A 13,113-nucleotide genomic window follows, 5' to 3' on the forward strand; every position below is an offset into this window, starting at 1 on the left:
AGAAAGAAATTGACAAATTAGCCAATAATTCTTCAAGTTCCAAAGGCACAATGGACAATTTGTCAATAACTCAATCTCCCAGTGACAGCTGCTAAGTGTTTTTAGCTTAATTACACGAACCGTACATAAGTACATTGGAAATCCAATTAATTTCTAGGCACATAAAATACCTTAAAAGGCAAGCAATCGCCATTCTAGACACGCACACGCACGCATGCACGCACGCAAATGCAAATGTCAAATTTTCACGAATTGACATATGTGGCTCATTCGCAGGCACACACAAAGCCCGGGCACACACCAGCAAAGCAAAAATAAAACACACAACAACAACAAGAGAAGCGACGCATGAGCTAGCAACCGGTTCCCTTGGCATACAACAGACGAACATTTTTATTGACACAAGCGCACGAACGGTCCCTTCGGCCAGCGCAGAAAACCACGCGAATACAACGGCCAAGAAGCCAGCTGGCCCAGTCCGTCGGTCGACGCTGATCGACGACGCAGCACACCCGCACAATGTGCAGCAGCGGCCACCAGCAAATCCGCTTCGCACTCACGTACAAATTACAACAACAACAACACCAGCAATAGCAATTGCAGCAGCTACAGCAGCAACGAAGGCAAAAACAAGCACATTAATAAATAAGAATATGGCAATAAGCAACGTAACAAACAAAACAACAACAGCAAAAACAAGGGGCAACATTTGTTCAAGGCTTTTAATGTGCAACGAAATGTCTTCGACAAATTTCGAACCTCTTCCCGCTGCTCAGCGCCCCTTGCGGCCTATGTGCGCTTGGACTTCTTGGCCACGCAGCGCTTGGACTAGCCTTGCATGCATGCATGTGTGTGTGTGTGTGTGCGCGCGTTTGTTTTCCTGCCAACCTTTTAAGACAATAAAAACGCATTTAATGTGTTACAACAACAAATTGCCGGCAGCCGAGAGGGTCTCCACATTGCAGCTGGACGGCGATTTGATGGACGCATGCGCGCCGCGTCACAATGACTAATCGAACTGACTGACCGACCGCCTGGCCGTCTGAGTGACGCTGTATTGACGGACCGCGGATTGCGAGTTTGGTCGATTTGCAGCCGTTTTTGCTGACTGCGCCCCGCGTTGAGCTCGCGATAGCTGGTGGTTGTTGTTGTTGGCGCTCGTAGGCAACCAGGAACTGCACGTTGAGGCGATCTAGGAACAAACGCGCAAGGCTTTACGAGGTCTGCAATGTTTACGGCGTGTTTTGTCGAACGTAAGTACTCGCGTGCACACGAAGAATGCCTCGAGTTTCGCTCAAGAATTACGGCAGAATTTGAAATTTAATTGATTGACTTGACAAGCCGTCACTAATTTTTATTTCTGCCGCAATTATATATCCACCATTCGGACACACATATGTTTATCGTTGGTTGTATTTGTCCAAAATAAGTATCTGAACAAATTTATTGAGGTTAAGACTAGATTCTATTGTGTTGACTTGTCTTATTTTTGGAAAGGTTGGCGCTAAGCTAGAGAACTGCAAGAGGAAGCAACTAGGAAGCATTGAGTTCGTTGGAGCGAATTCTGGTATTTCTCTTTAATATAGAACATGTAGAGTAGGGCACTTTCGGAAACGATTCCGTTCCCATCATTGTGATGTCAAAAACGCGCTGCACTCCTCTGAAAGCCCATTTGTCGAAAATAGCGGTAAAATAATGGAAGTCCTTTTAAATCAGGATGGATATAGAAGAGCTTAATGTTTGGGAACTACATGGGTTATCATAAAAAAACATGCTGCGTGTTTGGTGGAATTGGCAGGGAAGTATCTACTTATGAGCTATCTTTATGCGGCCTATACTGTCAATAATTGGGCCGTCTGAAGGAAACAATCGCCCAAAGTGTTTACATTTGGAATAATATAATAGGAGAGGAATTGTGTTCCATCAGAGCAACGCCAAGGACAAACATTTTGATTGTGACTGAAGAACAATTTTATATGATCCCTAAAACAATTCGCCTCATAGATAGCTGGCTCGAAACCGGTTGAAGACCCATAGCTTCTTAGGCAAAGTTTTTCAGAATGATCCGTAGAACATTTTCCGTTCTAGTTTAGAAGCCACTCTTTTTAAATGCAAACAAATTTGTTTCATAAGGAATCTCAGTATATTTAAAACGACACCCGAAAGACCTATCGATGACATCAGTTAAGATCTCAACGGCCTTATCTAGATACTACAGATCTGCCCTTCTTTGGATTTATTTTCGCATGCTTCTACCAATTAGTATCTCAAATCCATAAAGCGACTTTGAATAATAAACGGAAAGAAAAATATGAAAAAACATAAATAATTCAGTAAACACAAAAATACTATCGAAAAAATCGTCAGATTTATTTCCAATGAAATCGCAGAGTTATCGCCGATACCAGTGTGCAACGTTCAAGCGCCACACCGTGCTACAAGACTTAATGTGTGTCGCTGTCGACCGCTAAGCTGCCGCACGTTGCCAGTTGAGTAATGAGTAATGCGCCACATGAACGCATGATCACTTACAATCAAGCAGCGGCAACAACAACAACAACAGCAAGCGCAAACACCAAAATCAAAACGAAAATGAAAAAAACAGCAACAGCAACAACAGCAAGCGCATGCAAGTGGACATTAAAATTAACAACATTTTCAAAGCAACGAAAACAACAATAACAACAACACGAGCTCTTTTAATAATGACAAGCGAGCGAGCGTCGCAAACTAGAAAATCCAGCTGCAATTTCAGCCGCAGCAACGCATTAAGCCAAATGATCTGCCACCGACCAACCAACAATAACAACAACAACGGCAAGAGGCAACTGCATGCTTTGGTAATACAATGTGGGCAAATGTACAAATGCATAACAACAAAAACGGCAAAATCGCAAACTCATTTCCCGCCTGCAACAAAAAGTGTACGCCGTTGTTGCCACTGCCGCTTTTGCTGCTGTGGCAGCCAGCTGCTGAGCCGAACATGCCACTTTACTACTAATTACAAATGAGTACAGGCAATATAAACAGGCCAGCAAATAAAACAAATCCGAAAAAACAACAACAACAACACCAACAGTAATGATGTTGCAAATTAATAAAAGAAATACAATAATAACAAAAATGTAGGCATTTGTATGCGCGTTCTGGCGAAATCACACGCCAACGTTACGCGCCACTAGATGGCGCGTTGCAACGGCGGGGGATTGCTCAATTAAGCAGGGCGCAAATCCTGTTTCGTCGAGTAGAATTAAGTCCCAGAAATGTTTATGCTATTCATCATTGCTTGTGCGCTGTGGCCATTAGCCGGCTCCCCCTTAGCGACCCGTCTTCTCTCCTATGTATTGCTACTTCAGACGATACTTTGTGCCGCACACTCTGGCGTTTTGGCTTTTCAAGGCTTAAATCGATCATTTGCACTATGTAGTTATTTTTGCTTCCTTCTTTTTCGATACTTAAAGCTGTGCAAACACTGATTGGCTACCCCCCGCCAATGCGCCACGCCAACTGAGTAGCCAGCGCGCGAGTAGAGCGCACAGCCAACGGCGGACCGATTGACTGCAGCGAAATGAAAGAACGTAACGCTCGATTTAGCTATTTGGTTACCACGATTTAGGGAAGCAGGGCCTGTTGGAAAACTGCGGAGTCATGGAGAAAATTTCTCACACGGTTGGTAGATAGCGTACCTGCACCAGTCTTCTGATTTTGGACAGTTTCATTAGCGCGATTACCAATATTTTGTGGCTGTGGTCTCTTTTTTCTCTAACCTCGCGAATTTTTCCTACTGTCCGCGCTCTCTCGTCGGAGAACTCTCGTCAGCTACTGCCAGTACAAATCCAGTTTTTTCCTCATCATCGCGCATATTGACTTACTCACACATAACTCCGTTTTGGCTCCTTTTTATTACCTCTTTCTATTCGTTTCTATACTATTGTTTGTTATTGTTGCCTTTATAATTATTATAGCTTGGTATAATTGCCGGTTTTTACGCTGCAAACACAGCGCGCTTGAGTTTGTGTTGGCATTCTTTTTTCTGGCTTTTCATGTAGTTTTCCAGCGCTGGTTGTGTCTTGCATGCATTTTTTGTCACTGCCGCGCCAAAAGTAGAGAAACGCGCATTTAAATTGTTTACCCAAAAGGTATGACTAACAATTAGGTATTGGCACGGAAATGTAGACACAAAATTTTTTATGGTCAGCCATCACGACCACCACCGCGCAGTTATCTGCTGAGCTAATGGCGCGCTTATTGGCGGTCAGATGTGCGCGGCACACACGTACACGAGTAGTTACATTGCAGGCGATTAGATGAAAAGGCGAGCGCGCGCGTGGTGGCGGGGGGCCGCTGTCAATGGCGTCGCTGACGGTTGCGATAAAAATTTGTCTTCGGCTTAATTGCAAAGCGCTCAATTATCGGCAATTAATTAGGCGCTTAAGCAAGTTTATATGTATCTATATTGGTCTGTGCTTTGGCTGGCACGCCTGTGAAACCCTTCTGAGGCTGCAAAGGCGTAAAGGCGTTGTAGAACGGATAAGTGTTATAAGTAGAATGCGAAAATTTACATTATCGGACAAAGGCTGAAAATGTTGCGATTTGATATGAGCAAGATACTATTTTTTTAAGCCAAAGCAAAATTCGAGAAGCAAAACTTTTTCTACAAAAAATTAAAACAAACTTTTACAGGATTTCAAGAGCCAGATTTCGAGAAATTTAAGTTAAGACATGACTGTTCTACAGTCAAGTTTAATTTAATTAATTTTCTTCGAAAGAACTGAATATAAAGGTTGAAAAGTTGTATTGCTTTGCTCTGGTTGTAAAATAAGTGGTCTACAAGTTTGGTTATTGAAGGTAAGCTTATATGAATTTAGCAGGTTCTGTCTCGAAATTTGAAAAATTTTAAATTCTTTTTTTGACACAGCTCGATAGATTAGATATTCAGAAATGTCAGCCAAAAAGAATTTTTCAAAATTCAAATTATTTCTGAAGTTATAGGCTGATTTGTCTTCGGGTAACCGGATCGTTTTAGCACATTTTTCTCGAACTACTATTTGTTTTGAGTTGGGTGAATAATATGGTTTCAATAAATCGAATGTTTTTATTGTCTTATAAAATTCTACAACATTTCTGGAATATTGTCCTAAGTTTTCAAGTTGATCGGAGTAATAGTTTCGGAGATACAGCCTTGAGAACTTTTGCGCTCGAGTCTAGCTAGGCTCAGTGCGCCGTCCTTAAACAAGTTGTTTCTCGAAACTGTGTTTTTGAAGTCGGTTGGCAAGATTCCTCGAGAACTACTTAAGCAATCCTAATGAAATTTTACACCGGTCTTTGAGATAAAATTCTTAAAGACTTGGACGAAGGACTTTTATCAATTACAAGTCTCTAAAAAAAATACCGAAAAATTTTCATTGAAATTTTCTTTTTTTTGTAAAAATGTCTGGAAAAATTATAATTTTCAGCTTTTTTCTTTCGTCCAAGTACTAGGTTAACATTTTTAACCAAAACACGCATTTTTTCTGTTTAGCTGATCCTTTAAAGAGTTATCCTGCCAACGCGGGCGCATCTGTTTTCTGAAGGGTCGCCGGAAATGGCGTCGCAATGACAGAGTTGAAGATATTTTTTTTTTCAAAATTTCTTTGCTAATAGTGTATGTTTGTAACAATAAAAAATTCTAATAAAATATTTAAGTTTTATATGAGAAAAAAAAATCATTGAAAAAAGGCTGCTTTTTACCCGAGGAAAACCCTGTAATCTCTTAAAACCTTGTGAAATTTACGAATCCATTTATTTGAGGAACTCGAAGCTCTTTATTTTCAAACAAAAACAATAACGATATCGATCTCATGCAATAACTTGTGGTGGCCACTTGAATAATTCACCATTACTGATACACATACATACATACGTACTCTACTTGGCGTGCAATAATTACTCGGCAGTCTTGATTGTTTTTGTTATTGCATTTGAAGAGAAAATTGCGGTGGCAGCAATATACTATATAAGGCGCTTTGGGCATGGGGAAAAGTAGCGCTGCGCCGCGCCGCGAACACAGCCGATTTATAATCACCAACTAAAATGGCTTCATAACAAAAATTACAGATAATTGCATGATTAATTAAATAATTAAGCGAAGGCCAGCAACAAATAAGGCAAAGCGGGCAACACGTCATAAGCGCTCGCAAGCATAAGCGACTGCCATGCCAATTGGCTATATGTATGTATATGGACAACGGTGATATAAGCGCGTAAATGCAAAGCCTTAATATCTCGGCAATGCCGCGCTAAGGCACTTAGCTATTTCATACTGAATCGAGATTATTAAAAATGCAATTATCCAACACAAGTGATTAATTAAATAAATAAATAAATTGCATGTCACCAGCTGCGACGCTGGGCGCATAACGGGCGTCGATGTTTGAGTGCAACATGCCAAAATAATGAGCACAGCCACAAATCAATTGAGGGACAAAGCCAAAGCTTGTAATGCGAAAATTATTTCAATTATTTTACATGGAATATATAAATCGTTAAAAAAAGACAAAAAAAAACAACAACAAACATATCGAAGGTACAGCGTTTGTATATAAAGTTTTTTTCTTGTTCCGAAACCAAGAAAAAATGGATTACCCTCCACATCTTCGCCGTCGCGTTGCCAACTAGGTATATATGTATATACACATATATATGCACGTGTGTGTGTCTGCTGGGCCAAAGCGCGGCGAATTAGCAGCCAAAGCGCGCGCCGCCACCGCTGCACGCGGCAAGCGGCAATTGGCAATGAAAACAACAAATCTTGCAGTGTCCCAATTTTGTGCGCAGCCTGCGACCGCCAAGCGAAATAACAATTAAAAAATGCTAAGAAATAACAACAAGCGCCAATAACAACAACTGCTGCACCACGGCGCGACCAACAAACAAATGAACAGAAGAACAACAAAAAAATAAGCAACAATCAACACAGCTGCGCGAGTGTTGGTAAGAAATGCAGCCAAAATGACCAAATAACTGTAACTGTCAGCAATAAATAAAATTCGCATGTCCTCGAAGCCAAATGGTCAAACAGCTTTTTATGTACGTATGTCTGTATATTTGGCCATATATATGTATGTGCAATCCAAAAAATAATGTGGTGCTGCTTCGTGGTGCAGCGGAGTGGGTGGCGGCGGTGATCGCGCGCATGCGCACATAACTTTCGCACAAATCAGCGATTCAGCCGTGCAACAGCAGACCAAAAATTGAAAAAACAACAAGAAAAAGTGTTAACTTTAGTTACACCGAAGCTAGAATACCTTTCACAAATAAAAAAAAGAACTTTCAGGCGGCTTGTACGGCAGCTATATGTTATAGTGTTCCGATCTCGAAAATTTCTTCGGATATTTATTGCATTGCCTTGGATAACAAACCGTGCTAAATTTCGTGGTGATACTTTGTCAAATAAAAAAATTTTCCACACAAAAACCTGATTTCGATCGTACAGTTTGTATGGCAGCTATGTGTTATCGTTGTCCGATCTATACGACTTCTTCGGAGATTGTAGCGATGCTTTAGAAAATAAGCTATGCCAAATTGCGTGAAGATACCTCGTCAAATGAAAATTTTTCCATAGGAGGTCTTGAGTTGGATCGTTCCATTTGTATGGCAGCTATACGCTATAGTGATCCGATCGAACCAATTTCTCCATAAGTAGCATCTTAGTCTGGGAAAATAACTCGTACGAAATTTCGTGCAGATATCTCTTCAAATAAAAAAGTTGTCCATACAAGCACTTAATACCGATCGTTCAGTTTGTATGGCAGCCATATGCTATAGCGATCCGATATCGGCTCTTCTGACAAATGAGCAACTTTTTTGCGAGTAAAAGACGCGTGCAAAATTTCAGAACCATATCTCAACAATTTAGGGACTAGTTCGCGTAGATACAGACTGTCAGAGGAGCGGACGCTTTGTTCAGGGTATAAAAAACTGCGCGTTTAATGCAATGCCAGAAATTATTTGGACGAAAAGGTGCCAGCGAGCAACGCTATTGAACGCTTAATGAGTAAGCCATGTTGGGAATTTGACAGTGACATACGATCATGACACTGTGGCCGCATGGAAGTGTAACGAATACAAAACTATTGCCAAAGAATAATAAGAAGAAGAAAAAATTGCAATTGCAAACCAGACATAAGCAATATACCTTATATTTTAATATGTGTGAAAATGCTCAAATAACTGAATTCTGTGCTAAATAAAATTGTAGTGAAGCACAACAGAGAGGGAACGAAAAGAAGGGTGTACTAGAGACTGTACTTTGGACGCGTGGATTCGTTCTGAAAAGTTTTCAAATCTATTAAAGTATACATAATGGAATCGACCTAAATTTATAACAGTATAAAGACTGTCAACTCAGCAGGATTCCATACAATGGAACATAAGAGAGTCTCAACCCAAAACACCGCCAGTAATCATTATATTGGGTAGTCGAAAAAGTCTTTTCGTATTTACAATATAATGTTGTAAAGCTTAACTTGATAAAAAAAAGTACTCACTTGCAGCTGGGGATTCCACAAAAAAGTCAAAACGGATGGTAGCTAACAGTTCCAGAAACCGGTTTTCAAAAATCTACCCTTAATCTACCTATACTCAACATATTCTCAATTCTTTCAGTACATTTCATTTGAGGGCTAGAACCAGAACCAGTTTGTGACAGCAATTGACAAAAATTGCTTGGTAATATTTCGAAAATTTGATCCAAAAGTAACGTGAGTGTATCACATCCATCAATATTCATTCCAAATACATATTCAAACAAGACTCGTAAACTCTATGCTCTTCTAACAAGGCTACCACATCTTCCATGCAATTTTTGCCGCTGGTCACATTAGTCTATTTCACCAACTTAACAGTGCAATTAACGAGATTTCACCGGTAAGTGTGCCAAGTCAAATATTTAAAAGCGCGCTTCAACAAATTTGCGGCATGGAACTCGTTCTAACTCGTTTCTCGCTAATTATCGGCACTTTGTTTCTTCTCTTGCTCACTCAGCGCTGAGAAGAACTCATTTTTGACTGTTTTTCTGCGGCGGCTTAAGATTGCTGCGTTCAGTTTTGTTGTTTATTTGCGCTCCAAATGAGGTGAGCCGCGCCGGTATTCCTTCTAATATTTGCTTATATTTCGTATGCGCGCACTACGACATTCGGAGCTCGAAATCAGGCCAAAGTCAAAGTCAAGCGGCACAGCAGCAAATCACTTTGGAAGAATAAATACAAAATCATGGCAGCAAACAGGTAGTTTGACGGACCGAAAAAAGGTAGCTCGCAAGCGGCTCCGATTTCAGTTTACGCAGTGTTGTTTGTGGCAAGCGGAATTCGTGCAGCATGCCGAGGTGATGGGGAAGCGATTGCAAAGGTGAGTAGGCGGCTATACTTAAGAAGTTAATTCCAGTGAATTGAAGTGAGCAGAGGTTAGAAGAGGCTCAGACACCTGAAAGGGATGACAGTTTTTCCTTCTTTAATTTATTTTATTCCCAGACGAACCCTTGAACTGTCATAATAATGGAAAGAAGGTTTAAGCAGATAAATACACAGAAAGCTCCATCTCAAGCAGGCTTTAAAGCAATGAGAACCGAAAATGTTAACTAAATTCTGGTAAGTGCAACTGCTACCTTTTGCTAATTATGTCCAAAGTAGACCGTTACCGCAAAGCAGCATTCCGCTTTCAACGTTTTAATATTTTTTGAGACAGATCAGCTCCACTCGCCACTTAAAAGGAGTTCTCAGCCAAATACAGATAATCAAAATTTTTACTTACCGATTCAGTTTTGATGTTCAGTGTCACATGTGGCAGCAATGACGTCGGCTCAGCGCTTGGCGAAGGTGTATGTTGGTGTTGCGCCGCTGTGATCGGCGACATGGCATTCGTCAGCGTATCTGACGACGTCACCGGCGCCGCAGCAGCTGGCGCTACCGTCAACCCACTACCTACCACAGCAATACCGTTAGCAGCAGTCGAACCGCAGCTACCGTTGCTGGCCTCCAAACCGATGGGTGTGCCGGGCGCCACTGAGGAGAGCGGCGGCGATGTTGGCGAGATACCGCCGCGCACCGAAGATGCGACCGCCGATGTGGAATACGGTGAGCCCGCTATGCTGCAAGGCGATTTGTTAGCATTTGAGTTGGGCGCGACAGCCGCTGTCGTCGAAGACGAGGCCGTCGATGATGAGGACGAAGTGGATGAAGTCATTGAAGAATTGGAAGATGAGGAAGATGACGATGACGATGAGGAGGAACAGGCCGCGGCCGCTGTTGACGCAGTTGCACCTGTGCCGCGTATGCCCGATATGGGTGTGGGCGTGCGTTGTTGCTGTTGTTGTAGCGCTGGTGTTGTCGGTCGGCAACCGTTTGGCGAGATAGCCAATAAATGTGTGACCGTTGGCGTTGTGGACGGCGGTGGTGTACCGACGCCGGGGCTGTGCGTACCGGCGGTGGTTAGGCTGACTGTGGCCGAAATGCTGCCACTCAAATGATGTACGCTGGCGTCCACGTAGGCGCTGGAGTTGGTCGTCGGTTCGCGTTTAATGACAATCCCGCCACCGGCGTTCGAGGTAGTACCGAGTGAGGCGGCTGTAATGGTGGCTTCGCATGGCAGGACAGTGCCGAGCATGGTCGGCGCGTTATCGGCTTTACGGTTGCTTGGCTGGCTCTCTGTTTCCTCACAGCCCTCCGCCATGTCAGTAAAGCATTTTGGAAAGCCTGCGGGTAGAGGAAAAAGTATATACATATGTGTAAAGTCTAGAATTATGCTATTGATCGTCTTCGACACTCTAACTACTTTATAAAATGAAACCAATGGTTATTTGATCTCTTCGACTTTCGCTTACAGTGCTTAGTATCTACTCATTTGAATTTGGTTCCAGACCTTAATGCATGCAACAAATCTTGCGAATTTTGCAAAGAATTTCCTGCAACTACTTTACCAAAGCATTATTCACGTCTGTACGTAAGCCTTCATTTCGTGCGTCCATGTATGCATTTATAACTGTTATAGTATGTGCATGTGTCCACACTCAATGCCAGCGCACAGCGCAAGGAGCGCCTGGCTCGAGCGAACACACCCACATTGAACCTGGTTTGCACATTATTTGCCCCTAAAAGCATACTAACACTTACATTTGCCCACAAACACCCGCACACATACGCCCGCAATCATACACGCCATAGTCTCATTACGTTATCCTTGCCTGACTTGTCTCCGCCACATGCCGCACTCAGCCTCCGTGCTGCGCTTAGCCCGACAAATGCAGAATGCAAATATATTTTGCAAACTTTGCCACCTTCGCACAAAAAGTTTCAAATGCTAACTGTACATTTAACTGCACATGTGGGTGCCTGTGTGTGTGCAGCAGTGCATTTAACCATACCAGCGCCTCGAACATTGCTCGCCCGCTGCAAAATGTTGCGCATTTCACTCTCCGACCCAGCGGGCGCACTCGCTCGCCAGCGCTGCCTTACTTAATGCTCATATATTTTAGAATTTACATTTTATGCAAACATTATCGAATATTTTGCGCACTTCAACTCACACCCAGGCATTAATTTCATTAATTATCCTTTTGCTGTGAGGCAAAGGGTGGCTCAAAGGCGGCTCATGCAAACACATTGCAATGTATGTGTGTGTGTAGGTGTAGTTGTGCTTATATAGACACTTTATTGCTTATGTATGTACTTTCAACTATATAATTGGTCATGTACGCCGGTAAATCGTCTCACAACCGAAATGCAGCGCTGACTACACCGACGCTTGACCGAAGCTAGCGGCAAGAAAGCGAGCGCAGTCAAGGAATATGCAAATGCAGAAGCAGGAAAGTTGCAAGATAAGGAATATACTGTATTGCAAAACAAGAAGAAGAAAAATGTGGTATTCCAAAATCAATATGAAATTGGGGAAGACGAAGAGTTGTAAGAAAAATAAAGCGTTGTGCATGCAAGAACATAAAGCGCAGATGTGGGAAGGTCAATGTAGATTTTGAACATATTGTGCTACAAGGTGTGGCAGCGTGCCTTTTCTAAGAAGCTCAACAAACCCGAAAGATATCAAAACCAATTTTTTGGCATTTATTTGAAATTCTTCTTAGAAGAATATTTATTAGAAAAAAATATAAAACAAAAATTATTGTCGTGTTTTACATAGTTTTCGATAACCATACAGGGTTTGTCCGGAAAGTAAAAGAACTGAACAATTTAGACTTCTTCTGCGTCGATGCTGCGCTGCCAGCGCGATTTCCAAGGCATTCTCCGGAATGGCCTTGAAAGCCGAGGTGCATGCTGCTTGGATCCTCTCTTTCGTCTCAAAATGCTTGCTTTCATCGTCCTCTTCAGGCAAGGAAAGGCCTGGGGGATCTAGGCTCTAGGGCGGTTTCGGAAGCATTGGGATGCCAGCCTTGGTTAGATAGCTGTTCACAAGAAACGCTGTGGTGGTGCAATCGGCTGCGATGTCTTGTCGGACCCGATTAACCTTTCGTTTGAGTCTTTTAAGGACCTCCATTTGAAACTTGGCGTTGACGGTTTGTCGAGGAGAAACAAATCCATGGTAGATGATGCCTTTGATGTCAAAAAAGATAATGAGCATCGCTTTCATTTTGGATTTGCTCATTCATCAGCGATCTCTTCCCGGCCCTGCAAAAAGGCCTGGTGCCACCGAAACACACCACTTCTTGCTACATCAGCATCGGAGTAAGTCTGCTTGATCATATAAAACGTCTCTGTCGCAGATTTACCGAGTTTCACACAGAATTTAATCACGTACCTCTATTCTAACGAACCTGCATTTTCGACTTGATCTACTTAGAGAAACACGTTGCGCGAAAATGTTTGTCCTGACTCTCCAGGTGCTCGGAGACAACTGACCAGCCGCTGGTTCGTTTGCTAGAAGCGCCCTCTACCGAATCCAGTGGGTGTGCGCACACTCCAAAGTACAGTCGCGGAAGAAAATCGGTCCTATTTCTGTCCCCTGTCGAATTGTAACGAACTACAAAACGAACCGATTGTATAACAGTTAGCATTACCACAACGATTGGGTATTTCTAGCAGCGGCGGATTGCGAGCCATTCTTAGCCCTCAACTAAAATTTGAAAAT

The 13,113-nt window shown here is 42.5% G+C and overlaps 1 protein-coding gene across 5 annotated transcripts in view; it reads right to left on the reverse strand.

Annotated features, from left to right (window-relative positions):
• Positions 1 to 13,113, reverse strand: part of LOC120770414 (hormone receptor 4) — a 154,278-nt gene that overhangs the window by 93,915 nt on the left and 47,250 nt on the right. For all 5 annotated transcript variants that reach the window (XM_040097850.1, XM_040097851.1, XM_040097849.1 and 2 more), the window contains exon 3: positions 9,790 to 10,730. In XM_040097850.1, the coding sequence (XP_039953784.1) occupies positions 9,790 to 10,707 (918 nt within the window). In that variant the 5' untranslated portion in view covers positions 10,708 to 10,730. The remainder of the gene's footprint in view (positions 1 to 9,789; positions 10,731 to 13,113) is intronic.

This window comes from Bactrocera tryoni, chromosome 3, assembly GCF_016617805.1.
Source record: "Bactrocera tryoni isolate S06 chromosome 3, CSIRO_BtryS06_freeze2, whole genome shotgun sequence".
In the NCBI taxonomy this organism is placed as follows: domain Eukaryota; kingdom Metazoa; phylum Arthropoda; class Insecta; order Diptera; family Tephritidae; genus Bactrocera; species Bactrocera tryoni.